The 13646-nt window shown below is 54.2% G+C and overlaps 1 protein-coding gene across 12 annotated transcripts in view; it reads right to left on the bottom strand.

The window, feature by feature from the left end:
- Positions 1-12268, bottom strand: part of CAMK2G (calcium/calmodulin dependent protein kinase II gamma) — a 54990-nt gene extending 42722 nt beyond the window's left edge. For 9 of the 12 annotated variants that reach the window (XM_068982522.1, XM_068982526.1, XM_068982524.1 and 6 more), the window contains exons 1-2: positions 12150-12268; positions 10701-10795 (exon numbers count right to left, since the gene is read on the bottom strand). In XM_068982522.1, the coding sequence (XP_068838623.1) occupies positions 10701-10795; positions 12150-12214 (160 nt within the window). In that variant the 5' untranslated portion in view covers positions 12215-12268. Of the gene's footprint in view, positions 1-3553; positions 3653-10700; positions 10796-12149 lie in introns of those variants that run through there. The other 3 variants (XM_068982533.1, XM_068982534.1, XM_068982528.1) reach the window with 2 other exon arrangements.
- Positions 12269-13646: the final 1378 nt, after the last annotated feature.

The following is a 13646-nucleotide window of genomic DNA, read 5'->3' as shown; positions in this document are numbered from 1 at the left end:
GGGCCAGGGTGTCCAGAATCTCTTCCTTGTTGAAAATACTAATAATAATGGCTAAGTTTTACTGAACACCTACTACATGAACATATATTGTGCTAGGAGTTTTGCATACATTCCCTAATGCAGTCTTCACGGCAATCCTGAAACATAACCATGCTGACAATGGAGACATGATAATTTGAAAAAAAGAATTGCTAATGTTTATTGAGTGCTTACTTCTACACCAGGCAGATACATCTTTTAATTTAGTCTCAAAACAACTTTTGCAGGTTGGTAGTATTACGATGCCCATTTTGCAGAAATCCTGCTTCTTCCCAGGACCTGCTCGGCTGCCTACTGCTGGGAGCTCTGACCTATTGCCATGCATGTTCTGAGGTCACGCTGCTTTGAAACGACCAGAATCCAAGAGCCCACAAATCTAAGCAAGATGTGGTAGTTGATTCCTTCCAGAGGAAGGCAGAGTTCCAGGCACAGAAAGAGAGGCTGCTACTGCTTTAAACAAGGTAGCCTAGAAGCCCCAGCCACTCTACCCCCAATCTCTACTTGCTGAACTCCACCAAAACCACCTCCTTCACAAAGTCTTCCCTGTTTCTCCCAGTAGACTGTGATTTATCTCCCCATGACCAAGCTCTGTCTCCCACAGCACCTCTTATAGTTCTCACATCACACATTTAAATCACTTATCTTTCGGTCACAAGCCCTTCAGAGTGGCACCTCTCTGTGTGATGCTTCCTAGAGCTCCTTCCACATCAGAGGCTTCATAATGGTTTATCAATAGCATTGACAGTACTAGTAAAAACTATTCTTTATTAAGCATTTACTATATGCTGGGCAGAGGCACAATCTTATTTCATCCTCACAGAAACCCAGTGAAACGGAGGATCTGATTTGCTCAGTTACATTGCAAAGGGGGAAACTGAGACTTAAAAGTTTCAAGTAACCTGCCCAAGGTCACACAAACAGGCCCCAGAGGCAGGTGGTCTGAGCCTAGAGCCCGCTTTCTCCATCGCTACGATATGATGACAGGATCAGGAAAAATGAGAGCATCAAGTCAAGACTCCAGGCTTTAGGGGCACAGTCCAGTTCAGCCCCACTCCTACAGGTCTAGGCAGGTACTGTCCCTTCCATAGCTGCCAAGCGATTCCTGCGTCCCTTGGTAGGGGCTTGTGCCCACCCCATCTCCACCTAAACAGCAAAGAGCCTCTGTAAAGCCTCCCAGGACCCTCACAACCATCCTACCAGGCGGGTGCACTGACTGTCCACATTTCACAGATGACAAAACAGGCCCAGAGAAGTTAAATAATTCACCCAAGGTCCTACAGCAGGAATGGGAGAGAAGTGCGAATTCAAACCCAGGCCTGCCTGAGATAACGCACGGATTATAGGTGAGAAGGAACTCATATTTACTGTCTCACCAAGCACCCTCAGCTCTATCCTCAACGTTCCCTCTAAGGATGGCTCTGCTCTGTGGAAGAAGGAGGTAGGGACAGGCAGAGATTAGTTCCTGCTGCCCAGCTAATCTATGCCCATAGATCTGGGTCAGGCCTTCCGTCCCATCCTTGAGTTCGGTATGGGGACTGACCAGGATGCAGCCAGGAAAGCCCTAGGTAATCCCACACTGCCTGTGACCCCTCGGGGCCGGGACCTCCAGAAGGCAGTGCAGTTGGGGAAGCGGCACTAGCGTTGCCTGGTGACAGGGGGCTTGCTTCTTCCAGACCTGACTGGGGGACGTCAGGGCGACCCCACCTTCCTCCCCAGCCCTGGTCGTGGGATGGTGGTACCAAGCAAGCCACACTAAAGCTGAAGACCTCCTGGCCCTCTCTCTCACCACTCACCTCACACCCTCCAACCCGCAACTCTCGGGCTGGGCTGCCCGGGCAGGTGCAGGAGAGCAGTATCTTGCGATGCGGAGGTGGCAGCTGAGGGGAAGGCCCAGAAGATTAATGTTTATCTCCTCCCTTAAGTCTCTTACTGGCTAATGGTTACAGTTCCACAACAGCAACGGCACTAAAAATAAGGGAGCTCTGGCTTTATCAGTGACTCAGAGTGGGAAGAGAAGAGACACAGTCACACTCCCAGCTCCTCGAAGGAGCTGCCCAGGGTCCAGAGGGTCCTAGACAGTCATGCAGTTTGACCCTAACTCCACGGAGCTGAGTACCACATTCTGCACAAGTCTTCTTTGAACCCCAGGCTGTGCCGTGGTCCTTGGTCTGACCCTCAGTCATGGAGTCTGGCCATTAACCCACTGGTTTTGAATCAGACAGCCCCAGATGGAGCCCTAGAGCTGCGAGTCCCAAACCCATCTGAGTCTCATTTATTCATTCAGAAAATACTTACTGAGGCCTACTATGCGACAGGTGCTGTTTCAGATGCTGGGGATAGAGCAGTGAACAGAACAGACAACAGTCCCCACCCTCAGCAAGCTGATACGCTAGTGGAGCTTGGTCGGAGGACAGACCGTAAGAACCGGATGGCATGTTAGATGTCACGGCAAGTGCAGTAAAGAAAAATAAAGCAGGGCAGTGGGAGAGTGCACCCTTAAACCGCATGGTCAAGGACAGCCTCGGCATGGAGTGACATGTGATAGAACGGAGGTGACAGTGAGCCAGGTACACAGCTTGGGAAAAAGTTTCCTCACTTCTAAAATGAAGGCAGGGATGTCTGTGGCTTAAATGACATATTTGAGTAAATGCTCCGCACAGTGCCTGGTACTCAGGGAGAGCCTCCTTTCCAAGGGTCCAGCAGTAAGACAGACGAGGTCTCCCAGGCTGGGCTTGTGCCCACGGCCATCACCAGAGACACGAGAGAGCTGGACCCACTCTCCATCAGCCTGGGCATTCACGGGGTCTTGGAACACTAACCAAGCCCTTGACCTGGCTCCATCACAGCCTTCCATTTGGGTGGGGCCCACTGGTGTCTGCAGCCTGCAGGGGAAGGCTACCAGCAGGGTAACCTCCGCGAGAGGACAGCCCAGTTAAAGCCACTGTCTGTGGGAGCCCTGGTCATCCTCGGCCCCAGCCTTATGGGCTGTGGCGCCCTGCCATCCTGAAACAATGCTCAATGAGCCGTGTGGTTCCTGCCTACCACGCTCTCCCTGCTCCTGAGGAGGATCCTCGCTCAGCCGGCCAGCACCCCAACCTCTGTCTCCCATCCCTTTCCCCCTCACTTCCTGTCCTGTTCTCCACTGTGTGTCTGGGAAGAAGCACAGGGCTCCGTACAAGCAGCAGCAATGTTTCAGGAACAAGTCAGGTTTGCAGAACATCTTTTCCAGCTGCAGGGTTTGTCCTATAAACTCAGCATGCTGTGCTGTGCTTAGTTGCTCAGTCGTGTCTGACTTTCTGACCCCATGGACTGCAGCCCACCAGGCTCCTCTGTCCACAGGGATTCTCCAGGCAAGAATACTGGAGTGGGTTGCCATGCCCTCCTCCAGGGGATTTTCCCAACACAGGGATCAAACCCGGGTCTCCCACATTGTAGGCAGATTCTTTATCAACTGAGCTATCAGGGAAGTCCGAAACTCAGCATCCCCAAGTCCCGAACGGCTAAGGCCACTGACCTGGCCTGGTCCACAGTGGTAGGTCCAGGCCCTGGCTTGACATCCCAAGGTGCTAACACATCAGCAGTGCTCCCGTCACGAAGGCGGCCTTCTCCCTTGAGACACTCCTCCTTCCAGTGACCGCTGAGCTCTGTTCCAGACCTTCTTCAAGGCTGACCCTCTTCCCACCCACCTTTCGACTGGGCTCGTCCCCACCCCCTCACACGGCCCAGCCCCCCCTTCCTGTTTGACAACAGCCACTTCCCGCTTTTGCACAGGGCCACTTCCTGCCTGCCTGTGTGCTACTGCCATGGAGAGACCCACCCCTGCCGGCCTTCAGCCCAGCTCCAACCACAGCCCTCTGCAAGGATTTCCACCTCAAGAGCTAGATGGTAACAGGAGCAGAAAGCAGAAGCGGCCATTACCAAGATCCCCCTTCAGGCCTTCCTGATAGCACCCTCAGGTGAGGGCCAGGCCCTGGACACCAGGACCCCTTGCCTCCCCCGCCTTCTGCACAAGAGCTTAAGACTGGAGTCAGGGCACCACAAAGGCTGAAAACCCTTGACGAGAAGGGCAGCAAAGGCATGACCAGATGCAGAGCAGAGGAAGCAGACGGTGAGGAGACCTCGAAACACCTCTCCCCGAGGGATGATGCCTGCTCCAAACTCACTTTCCTGCCCCACCAGGATGGAGTGCAGGGAAAGCCAGCCAGGTTCTCCACAGCCCTACAGAGACACACTGGCTGATTCAGTGACGTCTCTAAAACCACAAATGCTAGCACGGACTTCAACTAAGATCCTGCTGACATCTAAACATACAGCCCACTGTAAGTGGGCAAAGACACAAAGCCCTGCTCTGGCTAGGGGGACCCTCCCCAGGTTCTGATCTCAATGACATCCTCAACTTTTCAGAGTTATTTTGAAGGTCTGTGCCTGTGGTCCCAACATGGATCAGGAAAAGCTTCCCACAGCCCACCCAGTTCAGATGCTCTGTGTGGGCGTCTCCTCTTGCTTCCCCCTTCTGGCCCTCTGAGGCATCGCTCGGAGGAGAAGAAACAAGGGCAGCACAGGGATTTGGTGTCATAATCCACATTCCCCAGCTGCTTATAAACAGCCCCTGGCCTTGGGAATCCCAAGCTACAATCCCACTGACCTCACCCTGACATTGTGATGCCATAGCCCTTCCTCTCTGAATCTCACTCTAAAGGTGCAAAGTCCCCAATTAAGAGCAAAAGTCTGTGTATCACATAAGAGCAGGGGCCACAGCTTCTAATTCATATCCATACACCTGGGGACTAGCTGAGGGCTGTGAATACAGCCCAGTGGGGCCTGAAAAGTCGCCATGTGAACCCCCAAGGCTCTGTCCTTTGAACTGGTGTCCTTTCCTTCTCTTTAGCCCTAAATCAAGCAGTTTGAACTGGGTGACACGAAGACCTGAGCCTTACTCTGGTCTCTGGATCTTAAGACAGAAGCTTTAACTAAGGAGGACAAGGAGAGAGGCTCCAAGAAGAGGCCCATAGTGAAAGTCTTCCCAAACCAGCTTGGACAGAGAAAATCCCCATGGGGTCACTAGCAAGCCCCAAGAAGGCAAGGCTCTGCCTCTGGACACTCTCAAGGCCAGAACAGGGTCAGCCACTGAGCTCTCCATGCCCTCAGCAGGGCTCTGGGTGCCTGCAGCCTTTGCCCACTGTTTTGGTGACATTTCCTTCATGGTAACCAGCCCCAAGTAAAACATCCCAGGAAGCAGCCCCTAAAAATAGCTCCTCCCAGGGCAGCAGCAAGCTGGGGGAGGGGAAAGAGAGGGAGGAGAGAAGAGGGGAGCAGATGGGAAGCTGCTGCTGATAGGGCCCAGGAAGTAGAGGTGGTGTTTGGGGGGGAAGTGGCTGGAAACATCCCTACCATACAGCAGTCTCTACCCACAGAGGTATGTTCAGATGAGAGCGAGACTTCGTCAGTGGAAGGGAGGGATCTGCTCCACTGGGCTCAGAGCTCTGGGTCTAGATGGAGAGGCGTGGAGGTGATCTATCAGGATTTAGCACAGAAACAAAATATCCAGAATCTGTATTTTAAAGGGAAGAGCCAAAGGCTAAATGATGACCACACTGCTTAAAGATGCTGGGATCTGAGCACTGGCAATATCACCGGCATGCCTACGGCTCACAATGAACAAACCGGTCTTTTGCGTTCTGGTTTCCCCACCGGCTGTAAGGGAGATCTGTCTGGCCCATGGACAGAAGACAAAGGGCTTCTGCCGAGAGGCACTCGAAAGGTGCAAAGTGCCCATCTCTTCCTGTCACCACCCTTTTGGCACCCATGGGATCAGGCCCTTGTCAGCCTGCCAAGGCTGTCCAGAGAGCAGCACACTCAGAGATGGGGCAGGAGCTGGTCACACCCACTCCACCCCTTCTCTGCCTCCAGCCTCCGCAGAGAATGGGGTCAGCCACTCACCTCTAGGGTTTCAGCACAGCCTCAAAGCTTGGAGCACAGCTCCTGACCAGGGCCCAGAGCAAGCAGCAGGAAGCAAGCACGGGCTTCTCCTACAGGATGGGGCCCCTTCCAACCTGCATCACCACCCTATGATGCTAGCACCCAAAATCACTCTGGGAAGGGGCGGGTGGGCAGGACGGCAGGCCACTGTTGTAGGAGCTAAATGACACAGCTCACAGCATGGCTGGATGATGAAACCAACCCTTAGCACAAAGAAGGGGCCTCCAAGCTGTTTCCTCATCCAGCGGGGAGAGTCAGAGGAGCTCAGTCACCTCTACACAGGATGCTCACTTCTCTGTCCACAGAAATTGGTCTGTTTTATCCAAGGAAAAGCACCGTTTCGGATCTAACCTCCTCAAATGCTTCAAGTCCCAGAGTCCCGGTGCTCCAGTGCCGTATAGATCTCTCTTACTCCTGCCCCCCTTCACTGCTGCGTCACCCTCCCCTCTCTTCATCCTTAACAGGAAAGTCTCACTTGGCGATACCACAGGGGACACAAATGTCATGGGGGCTACTCAGGCCAACACTAAGGGGGCGGAGACTTTCAGCTGGCACCACCCGGGGGGGATCCTATTTCAGTCCCCAGGGCCAGCTGGACCAAGAAAGTTCAGTCCCCAGGGCCAGCTGGACCAAGAAAGGCACAGCCTTTGCCCTTCTGGTGGCCAACATGCCACAATTACAGCCACTCAGCTTGCCACAGCCTTGGATGTGAACTGACACCCCAATCTGGGGGCTCAGAAGAGGCCCCTAATCACAGAACAGCCCGTGTGCACAGATGGTCACAGAGCAGCAGAGACACCACCTGGAGAAGGCTGGGCCAAGGTGTGTCTGGTAAATATCAAAGAGCATGGCAAGAGCAACTGTCATGACTGCCGCTTTTTAGACGGCATTTCTTAAACATGTGGCTCAGGGCCCACCTGCATGAAACTCACTAAGGCACTTGTTAAAAGTGTAGATTCTGAGGCTCCACCCCAGACTTCCCAAAGCAGAATCTCTGGCTAGAGCCCAGGAATCTGCATTCTTAACCAGTCTTCAAGGTGATCCTCTTGCACACTAAAATTGAAAACTGCTGCTTAGAGGAAGTCCTGACATTGCCCTAAAAGGCCATTTATGACAGGGAAGGAAGATGATAAGCTGCAATATCCTCCTATATCTCCCACCTGTCTTATTCCCCAAGCACAAGTCTTTAACTTCATCTGTTCTCTCCTACAGTTGTGTCAGGACTACAGCCTAGTCCATGGATCAGAGAGAACCCAAGCCAATGCCAGGGTACAAGGGTTCCAGCAACCTGGCTATGAGTTTCCTGAGAGCCAAAGCCAAAAGGCAACATGGCTGGTTACACAGTCCATTCATTCAACCTGTAGTATGTACCAGGCACTTTGTTCTATCAATATGTATCAGGCCCCTGTATCAATATGTATCAATCATATACCTAAAGAAACAGATATGATTCCTATCCTTACCTCCCAGGTCCTGGGGAAGGGGAAGGCTTTTGCTTACATTTAACTTCAACAGAAATTTCTTCACATGGGGTATACAGATTAAATAAATAAACAAACAAGGCAAGTGTTATTAACAGATTTCATAATATTGTTTCCCATAGCACCTTTTAGTAAGGCTAAGCATCCCTTCCCAGTGAAAGCAACTGGAATTCAGATAAATGGTCCAAACAGAGAAATTTCTTATGATGTAAACTGCTCCAAGGATAAATCCTAAACTATGTAGAAAAAAGAAAGGACCATTTGCCCTTCAACTGTAGCAATATGGGAAATGGTTTGGATATAAGCAAGAGAGTGGGATATGAAATGTTATGTTCCACGAGGTGAAAATCTATATGCATATGAATAAAGATAAGAAGGGAATCTGAAGATTTAAAAATAAAAGAAGACATAAGGGCTCAGGCTCCTGGGGGAGGGGGTGCTCTTAAATCTTAAAATAACGACTTATCATTGCCATCACCTGGCCCACTAGCTCTGCATCCAAGCCTATTTTAAATGCCTCCTTCAGCCTAGCTGAGAGCTAAGCTTGGAATCACAGGCTCAAGAGCCCCAACTCCACACCTATTGCCGTTCCAAAGCAAATGGAGTGACATTATGTGACTTTCAGTGACTTTACACAGACAGACCCGCAGACGAAGACAGTGCTCAACACTCAGCTGCCTGAGCTCTCTACATTGTCACACAGCCACCATCATGGGCCCCTGAGGCCACCATGACAAGAAACAACAGAGCAAAAGGATTCTTATCCAGAGCTGACCCCCCAGAAGACCAGGTGATCTCTCCCCATGCCTTCCGGGCCACCTCACCACGGAGGGCAAGGAGAAGCAGCCTGACAGTCTCTCTTTCACTCTGCAGCACAGAGAATCACAAACAAGAAAGGAACAGGCAGGGAGACTCAGCAAACGCCCTTCAGACTTTCATGGATGACCCTGGTGGGCCCACCACATTCCCAGATACAGAAATCCAACACCTGTGGAGCCCTAGACAGACAGACAGCGATGAGTGAAACCCAGCCCCAGCCGCTGCACCTTTATAAAATATACAGCGTAAACTGAGAGGCTGCAGGAAAGCCACGGCCTTCACTCACTAACCCCATGGGCACTAGCCTAGTGGGCACCCTGGCCCAACTCTCCCCGGGAGCTCAATCCCCTACACCCACACCTACAGTGCAACCCCCGGACGACTCCCTCCATCTCCAAGACAACAGCCTCCCACTCTCAATCTCCAAACAGTATTGGCACTTACACATCCCTGACCTCTCTTGTTGGCATCTGTACCTACCAGCCAGGACCAGGCCAAAGTCAACCTGGCACACAGGCCACACAGCAGAGCCCCAGTTTTGGCATAACCATCTCGAGAGGGGGAGTTGCTGCCTGAAGCATATGATCTTACACAAGAATCTTCTTGAAGAAAAAAAAAATCAAAGGGAAATAAAACCTCATCCAGTTTGGGCAGGGAAAAAAGATATCAGCTGGCAAAGATGGGACAAGGTTGAAAGAAGGTGAAGCCTGGAAAGGGACATGACCGCACAGGTTAGGGAAGTTCAGGTGGGTAGGGAAGGAACAGAAGAAGATAGCCTAAGGCAGGCAACTCCACAAAGTCACCACACCAGCTCTCCTCACCCTAGAGTTCAGCTCGCAGCTGTCTCTCCCACCCTCACGCCTGGGTCAGAGGACAGCGGTGAGACCGGGAAAGCAAAGCATTGCATCATTAACTGGAGACATCAGACACCAGCCCCGTTACTGATGCACACGGGCTATGCTGTGTGGGCACCGGGCGGTATCCATTCTCAAACCGCCATCCCCGCCTGCACCCTGCATCCCTGGCCAGAGGATGTCTGCCAAAGAGCCCAGCCCACTGCACCGTCCCCCCTCCTCAAAGGAGGAGGGCATCTGACTGCCCACATATCTCTATGGCAACGATCGCCTCCGACTCAAGGTACCCAGAGAGAAAGAAAACAAACAAATAAGTCAACTTAATAGCCAGTGTAGAGGAACAGCAAGAGGCAGGGGCTGGGAGGAAGACAGCGAGTCAACCCCTGCTTGTGGGGATGGAGAGCGGTGCTCCCAGCCAGGAGGCAGACACAGACCTGCTAAACAGGTCCCAGAATAACTGACAAGAAGCCCACTGTCAGTTTATAGCTTCTCCAATGCTTAGAAACATGTATTACATCTCTCATTCCAGAGACGCCCAGGTCATTACGAGTCATGGCCCACATCTTCTCCAGGGCATTCTACTGCCCGGTCTTAACTCTTTTCTGAGTCTTATTAACCTTTGTCCCAGGGCTACACTTTGCAGCTCTCAGTGACCTGACCCATCCACATACCTCCCTACTCGCCGCAGCTATGAAGAGGACTTCACATTGCTGGGTCTATACCTATCAGATGAGTTGACTTTGGCAAGCACCCAGCACAAGCTGCAGGGAGACAAGGTTCAAGGTGTGAGGCACAGGGCCTGACCCTCCCCAGCCCCAGGCACTTGGGAGCATCTCACAAGTTAGGCTCTCAGGGCTGGGCCTCCACGATCTTCAGATCCTGAGGCCCAGCTGCTCGTATTCAGACCAGGCCATTGAGATTTCCAGACCATGAGGCATCACCCTCCACCCAGGACAGACTGCATCTGCTGCTGCACCACCAACTTTGTAATTTGATCAAAAAAGCAATCAAGTTCATCTGGCAGGATTTGTTCCCGAGAAGCCCTCGCCAGTAGCAGCCTCCCTTGATGTTTACAGATTCCCTTCCCTTGGGAGTCTGTTCTGCCGCCTGGTGGGTAGGGGGAGGCTGGGTTTGTCAGAGCTGTTCACTTACTGCATTTCCATCTTAAGTCACCACTGGGGCGCAGGGACTAGTCAAGCCTGGAGTGGCTACCACTGCCCCAAACACAGAGATTCCAAACGCCCCAAACGAAGAGCTAGCCACCCACCACTCCCGATATCCTCCCCCTCCATAAAAACCAAGCTCCCTTGAGCCTTCAGGGACCACTCCTAGCAGCAATCAACAACTCTTACATCTTCATTCTTTTCTATCTGTTTCCTGTATAATTCTCTGCCTAGCTTCACCCACCCTGAAATTCCAACTCTTCTCCAAGAGCTAAAGCCACAACCCCCAACTGCTGGTTTTTCTTCAGAAGAACACTAGCCCTTGGAGGCACCCCTATGGAGAGACTGAGACGGGGAATACTCACCCCGAGCAGATAACTTCTTGGTATTGATGATTTTTGCTGCATACTCTTGCGTGGACGTTTTCTTCACACACCTGCGGACCACAGAGAAAGCACCCCTGGAGGGAGAAGGGGGAAAGAACTGGGACACGGAGCAGAGCAGAGTGACACAAACACACTTCAGGTCTGAGGACAGTGATGCTCCCATCACCAGACCTTTAGTCAAAATCACACACACACACCAGTGTGGTGACTATTACCATCCAACCTGGGGCAGAAGGATGTGGCCTCTGCAGGCCGCTCAACAGATGCGGGTGGAGGACCACGCTACTCCCACGCCCACCCACATCTGTTCTGGGTAAAGCAACAGCCCTAACCTCAGGCTGTGCGTCAAGAGCTGGTGGGAGATGCTTAAAACACACACCTGCTGCATCTCACGGACGGCCCTGCAGTCCCAGCCAAGAAGACCGGAGAAAGGAAGACCCTGCCCTTTTCTCAGCAGGAATAGTTGGGGTAGGGGAAGGAAACATTAGAAAGAGGGTATGTCTTTCTAATACATGTCTCCCTCAACCATGGGGAGGAAAGTGAGACTCAAATCCCCCCAGCCGGCTTCATCCCACTGCGTCCTAGCTCAACTGATAGCAGGGAAAGAGAGGACCCAGTTGTGGGTCTCAGACATCAACAACTCCCCCTCCCCATGACTCTTCCCTCTACACGCCCCCCAGCCCTCAATGGGAGCTCGCACTCTCCAGCTCTGGAAACATCCAGGGGGACGGGCTGGGCGGGGGCTGCAGTGGCCAGGCTCGGCGCCGCGGGTGGGGGTGGGGGGCCGGGGCTGGTGCAGCGGCCGGCTCAGTGCGGAGGGGAGGGGGATGCTGCGGCTGCGGCGCGCGGCTCCCGGGACCACTGCAGGGATGGGGGGAGGGGACGGGGGTGCTGCAGCACTGCCCAGCAGCGGGGCTGGGATCCTGGAAGCGGCACTAGCCGGGGGCGGGGCCGGGTACCAAGCATCCCCCACACCCGGGCACCGCAGCAGGGTTGGAGCTGCAGGGCCGGGGAGGGTCCTGAGTCTCAGGCGCGTGGGACATGGGACCGGGTGCTGAGTGAGCTCTTGAACAGAGTGGGGAGGGGGCAGCAAACAGGCGGCGTTGGGATTAGGGGGGGCGCCAGAAGGGTGCGGAAGGGGCGGGGCTGGAGGGCGCCCAGGAGCGCTCCGGGGGCTGCAGTCCCCGCGGCAGCGCGGGGTGCAGCAGCCCGGGCAGCTGCTGCAGGGCGCGGAGGGGGCTGCGGGGCAGGGAGCTGGGGGCGAGGGGGCCCCGGGAGGCGGCTGGCGGGAAAGGCTGGGGGTGGGGCGGGCCGAGGGGGCGCTGCAGCGGCCGGTGCAGGGCCGGGGGGCGGGGCGAGGAGCCGCATAGCGCCCGGGCGGCAGGGGCAGGGTGTGGGGGGGCCCGGCTGGCGGCGGACGAGCCGTACTTGCCGAGCTCCTCGAAGAGCTGATAGTCGTCGGTGAAGCGGGTGCAGGTGGCGGTGGTGGCCATGCTGGCGGGCGGGCGGACGCGGCGGTGCAGCCCGCGCCGACGTCGGTGCACAGTCACCGCCGCCCGGCCGAGGGAGCAAGAGGAGGAGACGGGGCTGAGCCCGGCAGCACCGCGAGACTTTACCGGGGAGAGCGAGGGAGGGAGGGACACCCCCGCGCCGCCCGCCCGCCCCGCCCCCAGCCCCGCCGGCCCCCCCGCCCGGCCCCCGGACCGCCCCGGGGGAGGGGCCTTCCGCCACCGGCCCCGCCCCGCCCGGGGAGCCGCTGGGGCTGGGCGGAGGCACCCGGGAGCGAAAGCGGGGGTGCGGGTGGGGGTCTCAGACCCCGGCCACCTGGACGGGGCTAGAAGGTTCCTGACCTGTGGGCTTGTCCCAGGGCAGACCCTACAAGTGCTCAGGATGTGAGTGCAAGTATGCATGTGTTGGGAACGTGTAGGGGTCTGGACCACCGAGTTCTCTGGCGGAGGAGCTCTACACTCGTGTCCTAAGCCCCGAGTCCGGCTCACACGACGAGAGAGGGCCAAGGTCAAAAACGCCCGTGTCACACTGAACACTTGGGAGACGCCCCCAATCTGTCCAGAGCCAGCTCAGCAGCCTTCCCTCGGGAAGCTGACAGTCTAGACTTGTGTAAGCGTCAGGGCCATTATTAGATAAAATCCTTCAGGCACGGTTTGTTCAGGGAGACCAGGCCAGGGCGAAGGATGCAGGTGGAACTCTGCCTTCCTTCCTGCACTCCAGCCTTAGAGATGAGAGAACGTTCTCTCTCTGGCCAGCAAAGAAAGGGATGAAGTGGGAACCACTTAGAAAAGGCTTAGTGCAGTGTGGGCTAGAAGAGCAAGTGGAAGCAAGGAGAAAATAACCCCATTTTTCTTCAGGCACCCTTTGTTTTTATTTATGGCTCATCACATTGTATAATGATGTGTTTACTGGTATGAGAGGCAGCACACAAGAGCATGACTGTCTTAAGTGTGAACTCGGGTTAGACTGCTTGACTTGGGTTTCTGGACAACTCACTGACCAGCTATGTGGCACTGGGCAAGTCAATTAGTCTATCTGTGCTTCAGTTACCTTATCTGAAAACGGGGAAGAATAGTAACTAACTACCTCACAGAGTTTTGAGTATTAATGAACTAAAGCACATAAAGCATTCAGAATAGTACCTGGTACCTAAGTAGAACTGTGCTCGCTATTTAATATTTGGCTTCCCAGTAAATTGTGATAGGGCAGGGCTGCCTTTGTTCACCTCTCTACTCAGCCTCAGACCCTTAGTAAATATTTGTGGGATGAAGGGATTCCTTGGGATGCTGGCAGAGGGAGTTACCAGCTCTTTCTCTGTCTCCACTGTCAGAGGATGGTAGGAACAAGACACATAACTGTTTTGGAGGAAGAGAAACAGGCTGGGCAGGTTCCTGACCTGCCTGGGCAGCTGTACCC

The sequence above is a fragment of the Capricornis sumatraensis genome, chromosome 10, assembly GCF_032405125.1.
Source record: "Capricornis sumatraensis isolate serow.1 chromosome 10, serow.2, whole genome shotgun sequence".
NCBI classification, from domain to species: Eukaryota; Metazoa; Chordata; class Mammalia; order Artiodactyla; family Bovidae; genus Capricornis; species Capricornis sumatraensis.
The sequence above is the reverse complement of the archived record's forward strand: the minus strand, read 5'-3'. Positions and strand labels throughout refer to the sequence as shown.